This window comes from Cherax quadricarinatus, chromosome 54, assembly GCF_038502225.1.
Source record: "Cherax quadricarinatus isolate ZL_2023a chromosome 54, ASM3850222v1, whole genome shotgun sequence".
NCBI classification, from domain to species: Eukaryota; Metazoa; Arthropoda; class Malacostraca; order Decapoda; family Parastacidae; genus Cherax; species Cherax quadricarinatus.
In genome coordinates this window covers 4,093,962-4,119,432 of record NC_091345.1, presented here as the reverse complement: position 1 = coordinate 4,119,432, position 25,471 = coordinate 4,093,962, and the positions used below count along the sequence as shown (strand labels likewise).

The 25,471-nt window shown below is 37.5% G+C and overlaps 1 protein-coding gene across 3 annotated transcripts in view; it reads left to right on the top strand.

Moving 5' to 3' along the window:
- LOC128699219 (uncharacterized) overlaps positions 1-18,625 on the top strand; it is a 47,337-nt gene extending 28,712 nt beyond the window's left edge. The window contains exons 3-5 of one of the 3 annotated variants that reach the window (XM_070096539.1): positions 5,471-5,620; positions 8,979-9,163; positions 13,483-18,625. In XM_070096539.1, the coding sequence (XP_069952640.1) occupies positions 5,471-5,620; positions 8,979-9,163; positions 13,483-17,838 (4,691 nt within the window). In that variant the 3' untranslated portion in view covers positions 17,839-18,625. Of the gene's footprint in view, positions 1-5,458; positions 5,621-8,978; positions 9,164-13,482 lie in introns of those variants that run through there. The other 2 variants (XM_070096538.1, XM_070096540.1) reach the window with 2 other exon arrangements.
- Positions 18,626-25,471: the final 6,846 nt, after the last annotated feature.

Below are 25,471 nucleotides of genomic sequence, written 5' to 3'. Positions count from 1 at the left end.
AGACATGATAACGACATATAAAATACTGAGAGGAATTGACAAGGTGGACAGAGACAGAATGTTCCAGAGATGGAACACAGCAACAAGGGGACACAGTTGGAAATTGAAGACACAGATGAATCACAGGGATGTTAGGAAGTATTTCTTCGGTCACAGAGTACTCAGAAAGTGAAATAATTTGGGAAGCGATGTATTGGAGGCAGGATCCATTCATAGCTTTAAGCAGAGGTATGATAAAGCTCATGGTGCGGGGAGAGTGACCCAGTAGCGGCCAGTAAAGAGGCGGGGCCAGGAACTATGAATCGACCCCTGCAACCACAACTAGGTGAGTACACACACACACACACATATGCTCATACACACACACATAAATGCACACACACACACAAACACTCGAAAAGGCAGAAACACAGAACTACAAAACTCTCAACATTGTTCCTATACTGTATCAATGAACCACAGTAGATAACACGATAATATTCTCATTTACAGCTGAAGTTTCCCAGCTTAGGCTGACACATTGAACTATTTCTTTGTGTTAGAGTATGACAGTGGAATTTACCATGCTTTTGTATCCATAGTGTATCATATAGAGCAGGGTAACAGCTCGCTGCGTGCTCACCTAATTTTGTTGGAAAAAGCTGTAGGTGGGCGTCAAAACACACCGCATCAGCACCCCGGTTGCCTTATCTCCATTCTGCCACATCCACACGTCACAGGCTTTTCCAAACACAATGTATCCACACTCCCCGGATACCCTTTCCTCTTCTTGCCACAGCCACATGTTATAATCTCTCCTAAGCACACTGTATCCATATCCTCCAGATATCCTCTTATCTTGTTCCTTTCACATACTTAAATTACTTGCTCTTTCAAGCATATAATATCCATACCCCCACCGATACTCTCCCTCTCCCTGTCATATCCACATGTTACGGACTCTTTCAAGTACACAGTATACAACCCTCCCCCCTTTCGTCCCCGGATACCTACTCATCTTCTCTCTTCCACAGCCACATATCACAGGCTCTCTCAAGCACAACTTACAATTGCTCGCATGGTTTTCTCCTCAGACTATCTTCATTATACACTGATGTTATCTTAACTGTCTTCTCAAGCGTTCGACCAGCAGCTCAGGGAAGGTTTAGCAGTGCGCTGTATCTCATGATTTCAGGTTTACGCCCTGCGTTCGGTGCTGATAATTTTGTTTGGTTCTTTGTACTTATTGTTGTGTTAGATATTTTTTTATTCTTGAAATATATGGGATTTCTTAAGTGGAAAGTCTTATTTCTAGCCACAAAAGTTTTGTGCCTTTTGTTACTTTTGTGTATCGTCTGCTACACTTTTTATATCTTCACAGTTTACGATTTTTATCACAAGATATATACCATGTAATTTTTGTCTTCTTTTTTTAGGATTCCTTCCTCAGTTTGGTTGGCTGCGAGAGTAGTGCTTGTATCTCACGATTAGCGGACGGAGGATCGAGACTCGAACACTCTGCTCTGAATATCCAACGGGAGTTAAGCGCTACACAAAAATATTAAATGTTATTGTCTTGCTTATGACTCTGTCAAACGTTATTAATCTTGAATTTAAAACTTGTAAAAATTAAATGAAGATAAACGATAAAATACTGAAAACTGTATGTAAAAAATAAAGCTGGGAACAAAATGTTCTGAGAAATTTACTTACTCTGGATTGCATTTATATATTTGATAAAAGAGAACCATTAACCAAATAAAAAATTGCAAATATTGTATCATTTTTAAGAAAGACAAGTTTAGCGCTTCCCCCTTGATTATAATAATAATAATAATAATAATAATAATAATAATAATAATAATAATAATAATAATAATAATAATAATAATAATAAGAAAGACAAACAGAATTAGCACCAGGCAGTCTATCATGACGATAAAAAGTATTAGCTGACAAACTCCAAAGATGGTACCTACTAAGCGTTTCTGGTGTGCCATCTCCGGAAATCGCATATCTGAAAGTGCTGGAAACTGTAGTGACCTTAAAACATACATGGTAAAGACAAAAGTTAAAAATTCATTAGCCAGAAAATTAAAAAGTCAAGGAACACTTGGACGAAGGTCGTATAAAGCAGCAATATAAGTCAATTAAATTAATTCGGCTACTGGTAGGTCATGGGAATCTTTTGACTCTGTTCCAATAGCGAGACACTAGCAAGTGGCGTAGCAAATTCCCAGAATCTCTAGGTTGTTAACTAAATGCTCACATTCTACAGGACTCGACCTACCAGTTGAAAGGGCTTTCAGCATGCCAGTGTTTATGTATGATGTAATACTAATGACGAAAGACGAACGATTGCAAATTAGAAAAGGCCTTTACAAGCTTCAGAAAATTAGTCAAATGGGTATTAGAGCTCAGTACCTGTTAGTAACGAACCCGGGCGATGGAAACAACGTACCACCGGGAGAAGCAAAAAAAAAAAAAAAAAAAAAATCAGCCACAGAATAGGACTCAAAAGTAAACATCATTGTTAATATAAGTAGTGTCGAAAGACACATACACTGAAATACACGAGAAGCATAAACAAGGCTAATAAACATTAAGGTCAAGAGATTTTTCTGAACATTAGACACCTCATACATAAGAATAATTCTTGAGTATTCAGTACTGTGGAACCCTCATCTTGCTAAGTATATTCAATAATGTCCAAGAGAGTTCAGAGGCTTATCCTAGACTGACACAGATGTTGGACAAGACGAATTAAAAAAAAAATGAATACTATGACATACAAAATACTCCGGGGCATAAACATTATAAACAGATACAGCCTAATGTGTTAGTGTCTAGGGAAGAGGTAGCGAACCTTTTTTGAGAGCGTGTAGCCAAGTGGCGGTAATTTTCTGAAAAATCCTCTCGCCTTCCGACCACCCATTTTAATCTCTTATTATAGTGGGAATTTTGAGCACCAGATTATAAATTATAATAATAATAATAATCATAATAATAATAATAATAATAATAATAATAATAATAATAATAATAATAATAATAATAATAATAATAATTATTATTATTATTATTATTATTATTATTATTATTATTATTATTATTATTATTATTATTATTATTATTATTATTATTATTATTATTAGAAATGGTAATGTTTGCTGAGAGATTGATATCCCAATAATAGCACCAAGGTAGATGAATGGGAATTCTTTAAATTTATGAAGAATTTTAAATTCAATATTGGTCACTGGTGTTTTTGCTGCGTAAACACAATCGAGGTAACATTCAAGGAAGATTCTGAAAGACAGTGACACTGACTTATGTAACGTATGAACCTAAGGACGCTCTGACTGCATTTACTTGCTCAGATTATTGAAGATGAGGTGAACAAAATCTAAAAACTGAAGATACAGCTTTGTGAAGGGATTATTGAGCTCCTGCGGGAAACTTTCGCATGAGAGGAGCCTCTCACTGAGGACAGTTCTTGTAAAGTAGAGCTTAAGTACTTCGTACAGCTCAAGTAACTTGGAGACACTTAAGTGTCTTGGATGTAACAGTTTGTGGGGTTTAATATAAACAGGCGGTTGAAATTCTTTTAAAATGCCCACAACTTTTGAACTGCACTGAGAGTAGCTCAATAATTATGAGCAAAATCCTCTTCATGGAACGAAACAGAAAGACTTGGAGAGTGTATAAATCAGTAGTGGAAGGCGGGATAGGGGTCGGCTTAGGGAAGGTTGGAGGGAGGGGAAAAAAGGAGGTTTTGTGTGCGTGGGGCTTGGACTTCCAGTAAGCAAACGTGAGCGTGTTATATAGGAGTGAGTGGAGACAAATGGTTTTTATGACTTGACGTGCTGTTGGAGTGTAAGCAAGGTAACATTTATGAAGGGATTCAAGGAAACCGATTAGCCGGACTTGAGTCCTGGAGGTGGGAAGTACAGTGCCTGCACTCTTGAGGAGGAGTGTTAATAAGTTGAAATTTTATAACTGTAGTGTAGGCGCGCCTCTGGCAAGACAGTGATGGACTGAATTATGATGAAAATGTTTCTTCTTTTCCGGGTCCCCCTGCCTGCCGATGTGTTAATAAAAGAAAACTGAATCAAGTATTCACGACGTTAAGGACGTAAATCTGAGGAGAAGAATATAAATGACGGCTGTTTGTCGGAAAATTTAAAAGGAACATACTACAGGAATATTTTTCGCAACAAATACACGGGAAAGTAAATAGGTACAACACACAGGAGACCAAATGCAGTACATCATAAACATAGGATCATAGACTTTGGTTAAAAAAAAAAACTAGAATTAAACAGCCCTCCTAACATGTCTCTTGAGGCACACATGAACCAAATAATGTAAGCAAAATACATTGGATGACTTCAAGAGTGTATCAGTCTGTAGTGGAAGGAAGGAGGGGTAGGGGTCGGCCTAGGAAAGGTTGGAGAGGGGCTTGGACTTCCAGCAGGTATGCATGAGCGTGTTTGATAGGAGTGTATGGAGACAAATGGTTTTTAATACTTGACGTGCTGTTGGAGTGTGAGCAAAGTAACATTTATGAAGGGATTCAGGGAAACCGGCAGGCCGGACTTGAGTCCTGGAGATGGGAAGTACAGTGCCTGCACTCTGAAGGAGGGGTGTTAATGTTGCAGTTTAAAAACTGTAGTGTAGAACACCCTTCTGGCAAGACAGTGATGGAGTGAATGATGGTGAAAGTTTTTCTTTTTCGGGCCACCCTGCCTTGGTGGGAATCGGCCAGTGTGATAATAATAAAAAAAAAAAACATTGGATTAACAATCAAAACACTGTCCTTTAAAAACCTGAAAGTGAATAATTTCAATACCTAATTACACTATCCATCCTCTCCACATGCCAGTCCACCTTACTCACCACACATCGCCTTTTAATTCGAATAATTTAATTACACAGAATAATTTAATAATTCGAATGATTTCAGTCTAATGTTTGCATATCTATAATATATACTGTATATCAAAGCAATTACATCTATGTAATACATTCAGCAATCAAGACTATTAAGCAGTCTCTCAGGACATTTTATTTAAGGAATATTTAGCCCACTAAGTTGTTTTTATTATGCAAATTCATGGTGGGCGATAAGTTTCTTAAATAAATTTATGGAAGTGTTGCATACATTACTTTATTTCAGAAATAATCGGACGTGAGAGACCCACCGTAGTATTTGTTTTGCCTGCTCAATATTTATTATTTTCTTTTAAACTTCTTTGGCTGTTTATTATACACTTGTAACTTATGTTTATGTGTTAATACTTCTAACACTAGGCATGCCATCATGAATAATTAAATTTCATGATATTCTTTGCATGCCAATCATAACTAATTCAAATTAATGCTTAGGTAAATTTAGCATGATAATCCTAAGTTCCATGGATAGCCGTGAAAATCTTGACATATAGCAAGCATCAGCTGTGGACTGAGATCATAACAGACTTTTTCCCAGCGTCCAGCGACTTCGTGACGTGGCGAGAACTGCCCAAACTGTGGGATAGGGACTGTGCTGCTCTACATGTAGGACGCCAAGAGTTCCAGCTTCACCCATGCACAGACCAGCTTCCCTTCTTATGCGTCATGGGTCCACACAGACATATAGGTGAGTTTAAAACCATTAGAATATGAGAGTTGTATTATTTATAAGTATTGTCGAATACGCAATCCATTCCTGAGGTCACCTCCCTTGTGGCCCGGTCCCAGACCAAGCCACAGGGTTGTAGACTGATCGAACAGATTATTAATACCCGCCGCTTGCAGTCCGACGTAAGCACCACACCCTGGCTGATCAGGAATTTGTCGAGTCCTCTTGAAGGCAGCCAGGGATACTGCAGTGTTACGAGAGCTTATTAAACGTTAATATTATGTTCGACTAATATGAGAAAATTATATTCAGCTTCTCACTACTGCTCATCCAGTTTTTTAAAGTTAGTGAAAAAACGAACCTAAAAGGTCGAAAAGATATGACCTGACCTGCCAGACGTAAGGCCCACTTTTAACGTGAATACCGGTTAATTAAATGTAAATTTAGGTTAATGAACATTAATCTAATCAAATGTAACATATTAACATAACATTTGGTATAAAAATAAAAACTTCCCGTATGTGGAATGCTAAGAGTATGTTACATTTTATTTGGAGTATGCTTCCCCACCAGCGAAACAGGTGCTAATGATTTAACGAGCAGAAGCCCCATCATTATACCAGTAGCTTGGTTCAACCAGTAATCACACGAAGCCTGCCAAAGTTGTGAAGCAATGTGGTACACTTGTGCATCATCCTTGGCAGGCTTACCTTCACATCTGGTAAATGCGGTTTTTACTATGGCTTGTGTTTGCATTTGCCTCATGGTACATAGCTTTATATACTATACAAAGGCTATGTATATGATGTGCAGAATAGGTAAAATTGGCTCATTGTACATAGCTTCATATACTATACATAGGCAATGTATATGATGTGCAGAATAGGTAAAATTGGTTAATTAGCAAGAACTCATTTAAAATTAAGTCCTTTCTAAAATTTTCTCTTATATGTTTAAAGATATATTGTTTTAATTTATGTTAGTGTAAAAATTAATAATTTTGTACCAAAAGAACCTTAGAAAACTTACCTAAGGTTATTATAACAAGCGCAGTTTAATTTAGCCTAATCCAACTAAATATATTTTAGATAAGTTTATAATAATTTAATAATAAACAAACACAATGAAATATATTTTTTTCATTACATTCAGAATGATTTTTGCAAAATTATTGCATAAACAAATTTTCGCTTGCCTTATTCAGCAAGAAGAGCCTTGCTATTTATGCCAAAATAGCAAGTTTTACCTATTCGGCACGCCATATGTAGATATATATATATATATATATATATATATATATATATATATATATATATATATATATATATATATATATATATATATATATATATATATATATATATATGCAATAAGATCACAGTAAACAGGTGATTTCAGAATATGCAAAACAACCACTCTGAAAGAATAGAGAAATTCCAAGCTCTTTCGTGACTACTCACATTATCAATGTGAGTAGTCACGAAAGCGCTTGGAATTTCTCTATTCTTTCAGAGTGGTTGTTTTGCATATATATATATATATATATATATATATATATATATATATATATATATATATATATATATATATATATATATATATATATATATATATATATATATATATATATATATGCAAGGAATTCGCGAGAGCATGCGAAATCTCTAGTAAGGCTGATGCATGCAGGGGATGAGATGAAAAGCTGTAAGCCTTCTCCCTGAAAGCTGGCTGCCTTGGATCAAAACGTGTAGCTCATGCTACACGCCAAGGTATTGGTCCAGTGTGGGTAGATTGGTAAAGCACTGCGTACCTTGTCCTAAGGTTCGTAGGTTCGAGTCTCCTTCAGCCAGAGATCAGTGTTTATATATATATATATATATATATATATATATTGTAAATGCCAGCTTATTTTTTGGTGTAAGAAATACAGACAATTGCTCTCTCTGCTGCCTCATTGCTCATTCCTAAGTGGTTATTTTGCTACAGCCAGGTGTGCAGGCCTAAACTACACCTGTGTTCGTAATACTTTAGTATGTTTGAGAGGGCAAATTATTATTATATTCATGGAAAAAGCGCTAAGGCAATAGAGGTCAAACAGCGCCTATTGGAATGAAAGGCATTCAAGTTTATATCAAGATCATAAGCCCCTCATCGGCATCGTGGAGTATTCTTTGAGAGGTGGATGGGGCAGTTATGAACGAAGGACAGTTCGGTTGCAATTGCAAACTTAACTGACGAGCAGATTGCTCATTGTCGTATGCAGTTTATTTCCCGGATAAGATCATTATATTTTATTAAGGTAGCATATAGCTTTTGTAACATGTAAATCAGTTTAATACATCATGTTACTTTAAGAAAGAAGTATGGAAATACTGGATTTAAAATCCAGAAATTAATCTAATCCAGTGTTTCAAAACCAGTGATAACCCTTCCCAACTGTCAAGTTGCATTAAACGTCTCCAAAGTACTTTCATAAACCAACACTACAGTCTCCATTACACCCAGTACATCCATCAACGACCTGACCTGGACCAAAGTCAAAAACCTTGAACCAGTCAATGCGGGTGTTTACACAACCCATTGCGGTTGTGACAAGGTATACGTCGGTGAAACAGTAAGTACATGCAGAAACGACAACTTGAACAACTTGTGTGGAGCACAGAAACTCCTCCAACCATCTATGAGATTCAGAGACGATCGTAAATGTACAAAGTCATCTTTAATTACCTTTCGGGGGGCATTAGCCTGAATCCTACTAAAAAAATAAACCTTACCATCATATAGCAACCTAGAATTACCTCCACCTATACTACTACTACTACTATTACTACTACTACTACTACTAACATTACTACTACTACTGCAACTACTACTATCAACCTACCTACCTCACGCGGTGTCTATTTATATATACCTTTTGTGTCATTGGATCTTTTGAACGATTTGACAAACCTCCTGGAGAGCGAAACGTTGCCACAATAAAATGTCACATTACTTGCATCTATGTCCTTTTACCTAACAATATGTAAGCACAGGAAACAAGGCAGAAAACTCTAGTCATATTAAATATTTATCAATACATTCAGCTGAGGTTCTGTTAATTCAGGAGCCAAGAGTTCCGTAATCCATCTTGGTTTCTGTGGCACCTGGAATACCATCTGGACGAACCATATATTACATTTTTATATTTTTCACTTGTTTTAAAAACTACTTGCACAGCTCTTGTTAATTTTTGAATTAAAATTATACCGATAAACTGAATGATATAATTACTAATTGTGTATACGGGAGTTATTTTATTCATTTTTGTATTGATCGGATAGATGTTATGATCATTTGAGAGACTGATAGATAGATAAACCATACATCTCCTCAGGTAAGCAGGACGAAAGATATGGTGAAGAGGTAGAGCTGCGTGTGGAGACCAGTGCTGGGGCGGGCAGCTATGGGTGGCTCTCTCTCACTACCTCTCAGTTCCAAGACCTCACTCTGGCCTGCACCGCCTACAACAGGACAACAGGAAAACGTTTGCACTCACAACCAAGAGTCTTCTGGAGGAAGGTGATTTGTTTTAGCTATTAGGCATAGCCACAGTGTGCGGCAAATAAGTTCTAAATGATAGCTGCTAAATGATAATGCTTGTTAATTCCAAGTCATAGTCCTCTAAGTATGGTGTCCGTGAATAAATTAATGAAATACATTTGTATCAAGTGGTGCAAAGGGGACACAGCCTCGGAGAAGTAAGTAAAATGTATTCAAGGATAATCTTAAGATTTTGTTATATATATATATATATATATATATATATATATATATATATATATATATATATATATATATATATATATATATATATATATATATATAAATATATATATATATATATATATATATATATATATATATATATATATAAATATATATATATATATATATATATATATATATATATATATATATATATATATATATATATATATATATATATATTTATAATGTCGTGCCGAATAGGTAAAACTTGCTATTTTGGCTTAAATAGCAGCGCTCTTCATGCCGAATAATGCAAGCGAAAATTTGAGCATGCAATAATTTCGCAAAAATCATCCTGACCCTAACGAAAAAAAATATATTTCATTGTGTTTGTTTATTATTATTGGAAACTTATATAAAATATATTTAGTTGGATTAGGCTAAATTAAATTGCTCTTGTTATTATAAGATCAGGTAAGCTTCCTAAGGTTCTTCTGGTACAAATTCATTAATTTTTATATTAACATAAATGAAAAATATATATCTCTAAATGTATAAGAGAAAATTTTAACAAGGACTTAATTTTAAATGAGTTCTTGCTAACTGACCAGTTTTACTTGTTCGGCACGAAATAATATATATATATATATATATATATATATATATATATATATATATATATATATATATATATATATATATATATATATATATATATATATATATATATATATATATATATATATATATATATATACGTATATATTTACATTAAATAAACAACAGGAAGGAATATAAGGATACAAGTACACCTCGCGGTAGCCTTACAACACCTGACTTTTTTACGATAAGGTAGGTAGGTAGGTAGGTAGGTAGGTAGGTAGGTACGGGTAGGTACGTAGGTAGTCAAGGATCTGTCAAACACAGTTTACATTCTACCCAAGCTTTAAGATTTTACTTGTCTAATGTATTTTAAAATCTTCCCAAATTTTATTAATTAAAAATGAGTCCAATTTGTATATTCCTAAAGCAATATTCATATTATTTTCAAAAATATTTTTTGTGAAACATTATTCTATATTTCTCTCGACCATGAACCTGCTAGATATAACTTTTTCATCCTTTTGGAAGTCAATTGGATGGTTAAAAATCTCTCACATAAATAAACACAGCATTAGAATCTTGTCCACTTCTAATGCTACATTTATGTTGCTGTAATCTTAGTTCAAGACTTTTTCCAGTTCGACCGTAATAAACTTAATCACATATTTTACAATGAATCTTGTAGACACACCTGTGGTTCCGCTTCCTTCCGCTTCGACTCACCTGGCTATAGTATATTAGCCACTTCTCCGACCATATGCTCTACTCTGTAATATGGGCTGTTATTGGGGTCGTTTTTAAGCGTTCAAAGGTATAAAATTGTTTCTTGAAGTGTAATGAAGTTTTCAGAAGTGATGGTAAACTTGATAGTTCCTTGTGGAAGTTGAGAGATCACTTCCTCCCAATGCATTGTCTTGCTCTATGGTTCAGTTGTGTAGAAGGCTATATTTTCCCAAGTTCTGTCTTCTTTTTCTTCTTCCATTTGTTCATTTTCTTCTTCCTTGGATAGATGTGTATTGGTCAACAGCTGTGGCACGTCATCATCAGTGAGATTTGCAGGAATCTTGTCACTGGCTGCAGGTGGTTCTGATCAAGTGCAGTTATCAGGTTCTGGTTCTGTAATCATGTCTCCAGGTACTGATAAGTTGATTTTTTGGAGTAATCTTGAGTATATCAGCTGAAGGTGGAGAATCAGGGAAGGTAAAACTTAGTATGATGTTGGGTCTGAAAAGTTCATTGATATTAGTTTTGAAGGATCTAGGTTGTGTTACATTTTGCATGTGAGCAAACATCATGCGATAGTAAATTTTCGAAGGAACTTCCTTAGGAAGTGGAGAGAGAGTTGTTGAGTGGAGGCGTCTGTCGTGTTGCCTGCAGAATCTTGGTGGTGTCAGTCTGTAGTTTCGTTATAGCAGCATATGTTAATGAATTAACTGTGGTCTTCCTCAGGTCTTCTTCTATCTCCTTGGATAAGATTTTCTTTCTTACATGACATTTAGCAGCAAGAATATGGTGATTATTCTTGCAGTTAGGGCAAGCAGGAGCAGTAGTGGTGATGCAGGATCTGTAGTCATGTCCATCATTCCCGTAAGTAGAACATTTTTTTTGTCCTTGATATGGCATTCCTTGGTGGTGTGGTTGTAGGAATATCAGGTTCAACTCAGAAATATGTTTAAAGCGTTCAGGCTCGATATGATTAGGGTTAATATAGTAGTATGAAATGGCAAGTCCGTCAGATAGAGCTTGGGCAGCCATAGCGATGTCCGTACAGGTGGCCTTAATCATGGAGGCGGCGTTGGGTATCTTCGTGATGGTGTCTATCGAGGCCCAGGCATTCTGGTCTTCAATGGATGACTTGAGTTCTTCGTTAAAGAGGGCCGTGACTATCCTGTCAAGTCGTTTCAGGAACACAGATCGTTTTGCTTTTAAGGAGAGTTGGAGATAACAAAGCCAAGATTGCGAGTCTTGACAGCAATAGGAGTGAGGACTTTTCGGCCTCCTCGTCGGTGTAAGCGACTAGGAAGGCGCCTTTGAGTGACATGATGCCGGAGAACATGACCTATAGGTTGCTTTTTAAGGGCAGTTGCAAGAGTAAGCTTCGAGGGATTGTTTACTATGGAACATGAGCTTGTGGGTTTGATCTTCACACGATGTGATATCGTGGAAGAGTAGACTAGAGAATTTCCCTCTCCGACTGTGATCGAAGGGATACTTCTTCAGTGTGAGCAGAGCAACTGTGTCTTGCCAGAGGCGAGGTCAGCAGTGCAAAGATTGTATTGTAAGACGCCTTTAACATTCACCCATTCGACTATATTTACAACAGTGACTTGATATCTGAGGTTAAAAGGACGGGTTGAGCAACAAGTACTTATGATTTCTAGAGATAATTTACTAACATCAGGTGTTAGTTATTCAACACACTCTTTTTACTAATATTTCAGAATGAGTTAATTTATAATTCAAACTGTAACTTTGATTCAATATATCGCTTTCTTTTCACCGCATCGACCGTCTCCCACCAAGGTAGGATGACCTTAAAAAGAAAAAAAAAAATTACAAATTACCTTTTCAGAAGTTCAAAGATAACGCAATTGAAATAGTTCTTTGAACGGCAACAGCCCCTGTCCTCCAAAGTGAAGGAACTATACCGTCTACCTCCAGGACTCAAGTATGGTTACCCGCTTTCCCGAATCACTTTTAAATGTCCTTAAAACCACTTATCTCTACCCCGGTCTTTCAAACTCACATGTGGTGTTTAAGCCCCTACAACTTAATACCTCCTACATATCATTCCTCTAACCCTTCTTGGTACGAACCTACTCGTTCTCCCTTCCACCTTGAAGTTATACACCCTCTTGGTCATCCTATTAAGCTATAACCTCTCTAAATACCCAAAAGCATCTCAACAACTCCTCCTTCGTCCTCTCAACATCATTACTAATCCCTCGCCGTATGGCATCTTTAATTGGATATTGGGTCCCTTCTGTCTGTGGAGGTTGTCTTGTTTTTCCGTTACGTTAAAAGACATACACCAGTTCGTGAATATATCCGTGTATTATTATTATTATTATTATTATTATTATTATTATTATTATTATTATTATTAGCTTTATTATTATTATTATTATTATTATTATTATTATTATTATTATTATTATTATTAGCTTCATTATTATTATTATTATTATTATTATTATTATTATTATTATTATTATTATTAATTATTATTATTATTATTATTATTATTATTATTATTATATTTATCATAATTATTATTAACATTATTAGGAATTTTTTATTAATATTGTTGATGCAAGAACAGGATACTAATGTTTATTGTTTCCTCTATCATCTAAGACATGTTATAGGAAACTAACATTTAGTAGCATTCACAATAATGATAAGCTAACTGAAACACGTATGACAGTGTAATATTACCCCAAGTACATTAATTTTAAATTAATCGAAGCATAGTTGAAAACTTTAAACTAACTAAAATGTAATTAATGATTTTGGTGTCTTGGCAGGATCTGGTGTACATGAACCACTGCGTCGAGAATATGATGCCGGCCATCATCCACGACGCTACCAAGTCCGACACTGCCACTCTCCTGCCGGGAATGAAAGAGGTGCCGCCCTTGTTCATCAACCAGGGCACATACTGGTGTGAAGCCTGGGTGCCCAATGTACCTACGCGCCTTGCAAGTAATAAGGTTTTGGTGACACTGGAAGATAGGCTGGTGTTTATCTTCAACGCCCATATCAATGAGTCCTTACCCGGGAGTACCGTAAATGCGACGAAGTGGCTATTGCGTAAATCTTTCCGTCAACAATTCGCAAACATTTCCACTTACACCCTGGATGTCATCTCCGTTGAGAAAGTGACACAGGCAGCACACATACTGGCAAATTACAGCTTTCATCTTCACGTGCCCAGACAAGACCTGCTTCCATTTCTTGCAACAGACATACGTAATTTTAAGCTAAGTATTCCGACCTATAAAGAAAAGTTTATTGAGAGTGGTTTTTTATCTTCTTCAAATATTGTCTTTCCAACGCTTTGCATAGGCGAGACAAAATCTTTTGGTTCTCAGCAGGACTTAAAATGGCCGACTGTCCAAGCAGGAGACGTTCACCCTCAAAACTACAAGTGTAAAGTAAAGTACAACAAGCTTTCTCCGGGACGGTGCGTGTGGGATTATCTTCATGGAGCACAACTCGAATTTGATCCCTCTTTATGTGAGTGGCAGGACCGGTGTCCACGGAGTTCCACTGAAATCCAAAACAGGTGTGTAGCTGTGTCAACGCCGGACAGTTGGACGGATGGGTTCCGAACCAGCTTCGTTACAGGTCAGGAAGAAAGTATACTTTATATGAAGAAAAGCGATTCATCTGTGTACGATGTGATCAAACAGCTGGTTGAAAACAGAAAAATTTGGCTACCATTTAAAAGATTGCGAAGACTAAGTCCGCTGATCTACATGGGTCCACACCAGTCTAAGCATAGTTACCGTAACTGGATTAGCCAGTACTACAAATACAATATATCGTGGGCTACACAACACCCACGCATCCATGATGACTGCTTGGCGATGAACATGGGAACAAACCAGCTCGAAACTTCTGACTGTAACGCACATCTTTCATTTCTGACAATTATAGATATTAATGATTTATCGCTGGAGTCAACGAGCAGTGGTTCGTGCCTTACCGGGTGGAACATAACCAGGCTCGAGAGAGACAATGAAATTTGCTTTAAACTTTTTATGAATCAGGGGAATCTCACTTGGCCTGAAGCTAATGATTTTTGTGATGAGAGAGGAGCTCAGTTGCCATCCCCTAACGTAGGGTTCATGGACTTGATATATCGTAAACACCTTAAAATACATAATGTTAATGACGTCTGGATGGGGGTGAAGTGGATCCACGAAAGATTACTTTACAATGGATCTGTAGACACCATCAACTGGTTGGCAGAGACGGACTACACTAAGAAGTATGGCACACTGACCCAGGATGGGTGGATCCTCGAGGGTGAAGAAATAACTAAGCAAAACATATTATGTCAGCAAATACTATCTTCTAATAAACTTATGCGTCTGCAAATACATGAACCAGACAATGAAGTTTCACAAACGATGTGCATCGACGTGGACCCTAAACAAATGTTGATAGACAAGTATGATAAGGATATCCGCTGTTATGTCAACGGTGAATACACAAAGCACGAACACACAGAGGACCAAGACTGCCAGTATGAACTGAAGGTGAATAGACAGGGTTACTACCAGTGTTTGGCCTGGACACACCCACCGCTCGCGCTCGCAACCTCCAACATTTTCCTTCACAGAGATCACGGAAAAATTACTTTTGTTGTAATACTTTCGCAGGAGAAAGACTACGATCCAGAGCAACACGATAGCACATTCATGATAACACAAAAGCGTTTGAGATCGACAGACAGTTGCACTGATATATTCATGGCCAGCCTGAGGAGCAGTAGGCTTGCTAACAGTTTAAGGTTCAGTTCCAGGAACTTTTTTTATCATCATGAACTAACAGACAACAAATTGTTGCATAACTTTCATTTAGAATGCGAAGTGAAGGAAAGTGTTTCAAATATAAAAGAAAGCCAACTTTTTAAGAATCTCAGTAACACACTTCTCATTGGGGAACAGTTCTCAGACTGCACTTTCAGAGATATTCGGAGCACGGTCGGCTGTCCTGAAGACACCACATATAACTATGGTAACTATTCCGATAGAAATCTTACGTGGAAAGCGACACGGGGAAACGCTATTGTAATACCTAACGAACTCTGCATTACACATGAGGGTGAGCCGGTCACAAGAGAATGTTTGGGAGATTTTTTGGAAGGCTACTACTGGGGCGTTGCTGGTAACTGTACAGGAAAACCTTCAGAATTAACTAGAAAACTCTGGAAAATCAACAATGACCCAAAGAGCTATCTAAAGAGACCATCTGTTTCCTCTCCTAGCACACTGGCAGAACTTACTACTAATAGTTCGTGGCTACAGCCCATTGATATACATTTTATAGCTAAAACTTTTGAATCGTTTTCTAAAGATGAAAGCGCTAGACTTGATTTGGATGATATAGTGGAGACCATTAATAATATCATGGGTGCAAATTCTACGGCCATTCAGCCTGTACAGTTGAAACTGAATTCTTCTTGTACTCTCTTGAAAGCTTTCGAAGACTTAACTTTCCAAGTGGAACTTCCAAGTAGAAAAGGTGACCAGAAAAAGAACTCTTCAAGGAAGTTTATCTCTGTTGAGCGTCTGGATTTGGAAGTGAACTCAACGATCGTTGGGTTTAAATCTCGGGAAGAGGAAAAGGGTGAGAAGCGGGTGGAAACGCTCGAGAAGGGTGTCTCGTCATCAGACCTGAGCGACGCTGAGGCTGCCATCATACTCCCTAGCAACCTTACCTATACCATTGCTTCCAGTTCAGCAAGAGAAGCAAGACACGGTGATTTTGGAGAAGAAAAGGTCCCGTTAACCTTTGCTGTTTATAGGAATGAAAAGCTGTTTAAAGATAATGCGTCTCTCACTAACTATACTGTTAATAGTCACATTATTCAAGCTTCATTTAAAAGGGAAATAGTTAGAGATTTGCAGTACCCAATAAAAATTTACTTTAAACCGTATCTGGATGGTAATGATACTAAGTGCGTCTTCTGGGACTTCAACAAGAATGAGATGCGAGGAGGATGGTCTGAGGAAGGCTGTAAGACAGGAGGACGTGTAGGTGTCCACCATGTCTGCCTCTGCTACCACCTTACTTCTTTTGCTCAGCTTATAAATTATGATAAGAACAAAGATTTCGAAAATACTCACGCCTTAGCCCTTGACATAATAACAATTATCGGATGCTGCTTGTCCATTATTGGGCTTCTTCTTGTATTTACAACCTTTTTTCTGTTTAAGAAGTGGAGACGATCTTTGAGCAACAAGATTCTGGTTAACTTGTCCTTTTCTGTGTTCTGCAGTGTTGTCATTTTCTTGGCGGGCATCAAACAGACCTGGAACGACATTCTGTGTCGGGGAGTTGCTGTCGGACTCCATTACTTCCTTCTCGCCTCCTTCGCCTGGATGCTGGTGGAGGCTGTTCATCAGTATCTGAAGTTTGTTAAGGTTGTTGGCACATACATTCCCAGATTCCTATGGAAAGCCTCGGTTTGTGCCTGGGGCATCCCTCTTTTGCCTATCCTGTTAGTGCTAGTTTACGACCCAACTTTATACGACAGCAAGGAAGAATATACCAGTGGAAAGATATGTTGGATGTCTGTTGACTGTTTTAAATATTCATTTTTACCTCCTCTGGTGGCGACAATGATAATCAACTTAATCATCTTCAGTATGATCATCCATGGGGCAGTGTGTGGTCGAGCCCGAGTCACCTCTACCATGCCGGAGAGAACCCTTTTCATGAACCAGTTCAGAATGGCAGTTTGTGTTTTTTTTCTGCTTGGATTCACCTGGATATTTGGACTGTTGGCCGTCTCTGAAGCTCGAATTGTGTTTTCTTATCTCTTTTGTATTTTCAACACTTTACAAGGATTTTTCCTTTTCATATTCCATGTATATCGAGAACGCAGTGCTCGGAAGTACTGGAGAGATTTCCTATCTGTGTTAACCCAAGACCCTGTGTCATCTACACCCGGGAATTCGGTCAACCTTCATCATTCAGGTCAGTTTTGCGAGCATCCGGGAAGCGTCATTTTTGACAAGTTTGGAGGCATCCTAGTACTGCCTCATGGTTCTGTCAGACCACAGCTGCGTCGCACCACCAGGAGCAGTCTCCTCTCCGCCCGCACTACCTCCACCCTGGTGCACTCCAGAGGAAGCTTCAGCAAGTGACCTAGGTAGATGGTGACAACGTAAGAAAGAAGAAAACTTCAGCAGGTCTGTTGGCCCACGCTAGGCAGGTCCGTCACACCCACTCAAGAAGGAAGTCGCACTGCTTCAGGCCCACTGGCCCATGCTAGTCAGGTGTAACTAACACCCACTCAAAAGAACAACCTCTTCCTGTTGTCCATGGCCAATTGACTGGCGCACAGCAAACTCTGTTCGCTTCATTTCTACTATATATGAACGGTGGATGTGGCTGATGGATTTTTTCTTAGAGAGGAAAAATGTCTACTGACGAGACGTTGTTATGACTCGCTCAGTGTCTAAGGTGTTTAGGAAGTCATTTCTATACCAGTCCTGGGTATCCAACATGAAATGAATATTTAATAGACAGGGAGTCATGAACGATAAATAAGAGAATGCACAAGGTGGTAGAAAGGTTGGTGGCAAAATTCCTGGTTATATTACCATCGAACGGAGTGCACTTTCAAGAATAACGAAATAAAGCTTTCTCTGGTACGGCTGGAAAACATTAGGACGTGTTTCCATAAGACACCTGCCGTCCCTGTTTCCCCATCAGCAAAATAGGTACCTGGGTGTTAGTCGACTGGTGTGGGTCGCATCCTAGGGACAAAATTTACCTAATTTGTCAGAGATACTCTGCATAACAAGCGGCTTTCCATTTAGATATATCACTGGTGTCAGCCAGGCCTGTATACCTTGTACATGTACATGTGGAAATAAAGATATTATTTTTATTATTTTAATATTATCATTATTATTATAGTCGCTACAGTTGAACACTATATATATATATATATATATATATATATATATATATATATATATATATATATATATATATATATATATATATATATATATATATATATATATATATATATATATATATATATGTCGTGCCGAATAGGCAGAACTTGCGATCTTGGCTTAAATAGCAACGCTCATCTTGCCATATAGGACAATGAAAATTTGTGTATGCAATAATTTCGCCAATATCATTCTGAACCTAACGAAAAAAATATATTTCACTGTTTGTTTAGTATTAAATTATTGTAAACGTATTTAAAATATATTTAGTTGAGTTAGGCTAAAATAAATTGTTCTTGTTATAATAAGGTTAGGTAAGTTTTCTAAGATCCTTTTGGTGCAAAATTTTAAATTTTTACATTATCATTAATGAAAAATATATATCTTTAAATGCATAAAAGAAAATTTTAGAAAGGACTTAATTTTAAATGAGTTCTTGCTAATTGACCAATTTTACATATTCGGCACGACATATATATATATATATATATATATATATATATATATATATATATATATATATATATATATATATATATATATATATATATATATATATATATATATATATATATATATATATATATATATGTATATATATATATATATATATATATATATTTCCAGCAGGATCTACAGGTTGTTACACTGGAATTCGATCACAACACATCAAAGAGATGGTAAATCCAGTACTCGGCACAGCTGCATCAATTCTTCTCTTTCTGAGTTAACAGCCTTCGTCAACAACTGTCTGGCTGGGCGGATTCCAGAAGAAATTAAACCTTTCTTTTTCGGAGCCTCATTATATGCTCTCAAGAAGAATGATCAGGGAATCAGACCCATTGCCCTTCGCCGTCTCGCTGCCAAAGCAGCAGTAAGAAACATTCGCGTAGAAGCCGCTAGTTTACTCCAGCCAAACCAACTGGGCTTTTTGGGGTCTCTCAAGGCAGTGAAGCGGCAGCTCATGCAGCAAGGGCCTAGTAGCACCAGGGACCTACCAGAAGACAAGGCCGTTGTCAAATTAAACTTTAATATGGTGAAAAGAGATGTAGTCTTGCCAGCTGTCCGGGATCGGTTCCCCAGTCTTTTTCCCATCATTTCAGGTGGCTACAGCAAACCTTCAATTCTTTTGTTTGGTGAACATGAAATTCCCTCATCAAAGGGTGTTTAGCAGGGTAACTCACTCGCTCCATTTCTCGTCTGCTTGGCAGTAAGAGAACTAACTTCCAGCTTGCGCAGCGAGCTCAACATCTGGTACCTGGACGATGGCACTCTGGCAGGTACAGAAGAGTCTCTGCTAGAGGACCTACAACTGGTGAAGACACAGGGAGAAGCCTTGGGATTCATCCTCAATCCCTCCAAGTGTGAAATCGCAACCAACCAGGAAATAATCAGAGCTGTGCAAACAATCTTTCCTGAAGCTCTAGTACCACTCCATCCATCCTCTTGGGAGCACCGCTGGGTCATCAGACCATCGACACTGTCCTCAAGGACAAACTGAATGACCTTAAGAGAATGGAGGAGAGAATAAGGGATCTTGATGCCCATGATGCCCATGATGCCCCGTATCTCCTCACAAGGTGTTTTACTCTGCCAAGACTCACCTCCTGAGGTGCGCAGCCTCTTTTAACAACCCAACTCTCAACGAATATGACTCACTCCTGAGATCAATCTTTAAGAAGGCACTGAATCTATCACTGAAAGATCAACTCTTTCAGTGGGACTGGGAGGTATAGGAGAGCGCAAGGCAACGCGTTTCTGTCCTCGTGTGTGGAATTCCAGTGGACTAGTCAAGGGGATTGTCCCCAAACGCTTGAGAGGTGCAGTAGGAGCTCTAGACTCCAGGTTCATTAAAGCAGCTATGCTGTGGGACACCCTTGTAGCCCCCTCAAGCAGACCACTTCCTCCCAAAGAGCGCAAACAGTTCCAATGGGACAAACCGATAATGGAAAAAATTGCCAACACAATGCTCCCCAACGCTTCAGAAAAGGACAAAGTTTGTCTCCTAGTGGTGAAGGCACCACATTCAGGAGATTTCCTTTTAACTGTTCCCATTTCCTCCCTGGGCACTCGACTCGACCCACAAGCCATTCAGATTGGTGTTGCTCTTCGCCTAGCCTCCCTCATACTCATCGAATGTAGGTTTATTTGCGGCAGGGCGTCGGCTGATCAATTTGGACTTCACGGTCTCGTGTGTCATACATCAGAAGACAAGTATGCTAGATATGAGGAGGTCAACGACATCATAAAGAGAAATCTTGCCTCAGCCCGTTGCCCAGCTGAACGGGAACCCCCAAGTACCATGGTCTGATGGAAGTCAAAAGCGTTCTGATGGAGTCACTATGCTACCCTGGAAGGATGGTAATGAGATTGCCTGGGACTACACCTGTGCCGCCACATTGCTGGACATCTACTTGCCTTACTCTGCAGGTGAAGGGAGTGGAGCTGCTAGCTACAGGGAAACCCAGAAGATCCGCAAATATGAAGGCCTGCCCCCTTGCTATAACTTCATCCCAGTAGGTTCAGAGACCCTTGGAGAATGGTACAAATGTACTCTAAAGTTCCTCAAAGAGATGGGTGATAAGCTCATCACAGAGCGGCCAGCTTCCTCTTTCAGACTCAGTGTTGCAATCCAGAGGGGAAATGCCTGCAGCATTCTGGGCACACGGCCCACCGCCGGGGAGCTGGACGAAGTATTCGAGATGCAGGCTCTGAGATATTATTTATGTTCTACTCCTTACTGTATTTTTGTCAGTGTATTTTGTCTTTAAATAAAGTCCACATAGAATATGGAATATAGGAGGTGGTAGGAGAAGAAAATATTCAAACAGCTCCGGGGATAACCTCGAGTTTTTCCTGAAGTTTATATATATATATATATATATATATATATATATATATATATATATATATATATATATATATATATATATATATATTATGCAGATATCGCAAACCAAGCGATACAGAATGCAACGCATGTTTAGGTGTGCAGAGAAGTTCCAGTATCCTCTGTAAGTAATTAATACCTTATTGAAGAGACGACAAAACTGCACATGGAATATATTTTTGATAATAACAGAGTAATGTCTAGTCTGTAGTGATAAATAGACACCCTGCTAAAGTTCCTTATCTCTCAAAAATATTCTCAAGGAATTCACTATTCCTTGAAGATGTAATCCAAGGGCACACAACCACAATTTATCTATCCAACCAGGCTCTTTGGGCAGATGCTGGTTTAACACAAGATGGCAGGGAGACAGACCCTAGCTTCTTGGAGTGGAACCATGACACTTAAGGCAAACCAGAGCATTCATACATGAATCTAGTTTTAGTTATGCACAATAGCTTCAATTACAAATGAACTGAGCTTCAATAATCCACTACTACCATTGTATAATGAATGCTTATCACGTTTTATTGACGATTCTAAAATATTTCTTTTCAGCGATGAAGTACGTGGAACAAGGACTTTAACTTCCAACCAATTAGCATGATTGTTGTAAACTCGTGTGTGGTTGAATATTGCATTTAATTCTTGAGTTGTTCTTATTGAATACTGATGTTGTGCTATTCTAATAACTACACTTTTACCCGTCTGTCCCACATAAGATAAGTTGCAGCCATGGCACCCAATCCTTTAAACACCTCCAACACAGTGTTGCGGAGAATTCTTGATCAAATTACTCTTAACAGTTCTTGAATTCTTAAAAACAACTTATATATTGAATATCTTTAGGGCATTTGGCAGGACTGATAAATTCTCATTGCATGGCAGGACAGGCACATTCTTGGTCTGAGGAGTTATTCTATGTGGCTTTGATCAGACATGTGAAACCGAATTGTCTTTAATGATTTAAGTTATAATGGAAAGATCCTAGACTTCACCTTATGGAAGCAAAGTAAATGCAATAGTAATTATATATATATATATATATATATATATATATATATATATATATATATATATATATATATATATTATATATATATATATATATATATATATATATACGAAAAAGTTCCTTAGTAAAATTAGGAACTAAAACCTGGGCATTTTCATGTGTTTACACTCACATCTTCAGGGGAAAAGAAAGAAGAGGCAAGAGAAGAACATTTTTTAAATATAACATCTCACTCACGGAAAGTTACAACAGGTGACGCACAAATCTAACCCACACATACATTTGTCCAACATCAAGTTAATTTGTTCCCCCTGGCAAAAAAGACCCTCTGTATTTATGTGAAAAATGTTTTTACCTTTAAGATTATGAGCAATATTTTGTACTATAAAACTGTCAAGTTGATGCATTCCAGGTGTCAAATTTGAAATATGTTGTACATCATGCTTGACAAGAAATTATTCCATAATGTTTCGTTGAACTGTAGAATTACAGGGAAGTAATTCTTAGTCCCATCTACACAAAGGCTTGTATCCCTTAAATGAATGAACAAAGCATTGGATTCTTGTCCATTAGATATTGCATGGTTGATTTTGTCTTAATATTAATAGAATTACCGACAATATGTTAAGTAAAAGAACACAGATACAACTTATGTCACATTAGTTGCATGAGTCCTTTTACTTAGCATGGTTGATTTTGTGGTAGCTAAAGAAAAGGTACGGTAGGTTGTTAACCTAATATCACATGTGTCAACAAACATTTAATACATACTTTCATTATTCTTGTTATCTTATAGATGACATAAAATCAGTGAAATTATTAAAACTGACTTAACTGTGCTATGTACTTTAAGAATTGATTTCCGGTGTGTCTGAAATAATTAGTGTAAGGGCTACAATTTATAGTTTAAAGAAATTCTAGTGATACAATAGGTTATTATAATTCAATGTAATTGTTGATTATGTATTAGGACTATGTAGGCTGAATTAATATTAGCTCAAGTACATATTTCTTATATGCATCGTAATTATATATGAATTCCTTGTAATTTGCTAAAATTAACAGAGATAAACTAAGTTGCCTGAAGCTATTAAGTTGAAGTGGCTATTGTAAACGTTTTCACACTTATCAAATTAATTTTTAGATTTATTTTGCTTCACTGTTTTATGAGAGTGTTGTCGCTAAATTCCAAAAACTCATCACTGAGCTTCACGTAACATACGAGATGACTCTTCCAGCCAGAGGGTGTCTGGCTACTGTGTAACGTAACGTACCATACCCCGGCCGGGATTGAACCCGCGGTCAGAGCGTCTCAAAACTCCAGCCCGTCGCGTTAGCCACTAGACCAGCTAGCCACAATAAGATTCGTCCAACTAGGTATATAATATAGGTATATAATATATCTAGTTGGACGAATCTTATTGTGGCTAGCTGGTCTAGTGGCTAACGCGACGGGCTGGAGTTTTGAGACTCTCTGACCGCGGGTTCAATCCCGGCCGGGGTATGGTTTGTTTGCAATCGTGTCATTACGATTTCGTGAGTCGTAACGTAACGTAGACGAAGGAGAAGTTGTCGGCTCAACAACGCTACTAGCACTCCTTCCGTGACCTTGGATAATCTACTATATTACTGGTTCAACACTCCAGTAAGTCTTTACCAAAGAAACAAACTGAGTGATAAAGAGAAAGTGTTACATACTTGTGTTGTTAATTTCATATATTTATCATATAGGGTCAAATATTTTTTGTAAATACTATTTGCTCTTGACTTGTTATCAGTTCATTTTTCCGACGATACAACTGGTTTGTGGAGGAATGAATCTCATACAATTTTCCTCAAGAATCTCTAAAATATTTGTAAATTTTGAATCTCTGTTGCATTTTTTACAAAGAATTATCAAACTATTTTTAAAATATATATATTTTTCACCAATTCTAAGAGTTTTAATTCAAGGTTTCCAAATAGATGTGTTTCGACCGCTGCGTGATCTGAGAAATATATCCCTTATATACCATAATCCTAAACCCCGGTATTTCAATGCTCCTAGAGAGGTATTCCCAGTATCCCATAACCCTGGACCTCCAATAGCTCGATGATCAGAGAAAGGTATACACTGTAACCCATTAATAACTTCAGATCCTCGGTATCTGAATGATCCGAGAGAGAGATCCTCCATTTCCAGTAACCCAGGACCCAAATACTTCCAAGAGAGGTATAACCCACATCTCGTATTTCCAGACCTCCAGTACATGAATGATTCGGGAAAGGTATCCCCCGTATCCTATAACTCCAGCCCACCGATATCTCAATTACTCAAAAGGTATCCACCGTATTCTATACCTAGATTCCCAGTACCTTAATGATCCAAGAGACGTGTTTCCTGTAATTCCATAAACCCAAACCACCAAAACCTTAGTAATGTGAGAGAGGTATCCCTCGTATTACAATTTATTACCTGTGTTATTTCAAGGGAAACTGCATTCTGATTGCTGAACGCTGCCCTGTATTCCGGTCGTAATAGGCAAGTCACTATGCAACTTATTATGTACAGTTTTACCATGGGGAAAGCAGATCCCAAAGCATTCTTAGATTTATTAAAATCTCTTGGAAGATGAATACTGATGTGCCAACGAGTAATTAAAAAAACATTTAATGTTTAAGGTGAAAATGGTATTTTTGTACACCAAATAACTCAATAATATTGAAAAAACAGTGATTACTCTAGTTATTAAGAAATCTGACTCTAATATATTTACAGTACCTTATTTATAGTTGACGAACAATTATGACATGATATCACCGTGATATAAACATGAACATAGGAATTGAAGCTACAAGTAATGTACACATCAATGACGCGCTTATTCTCCCCATAATACTGACCCATAGGCTAGCAGGAACACCCT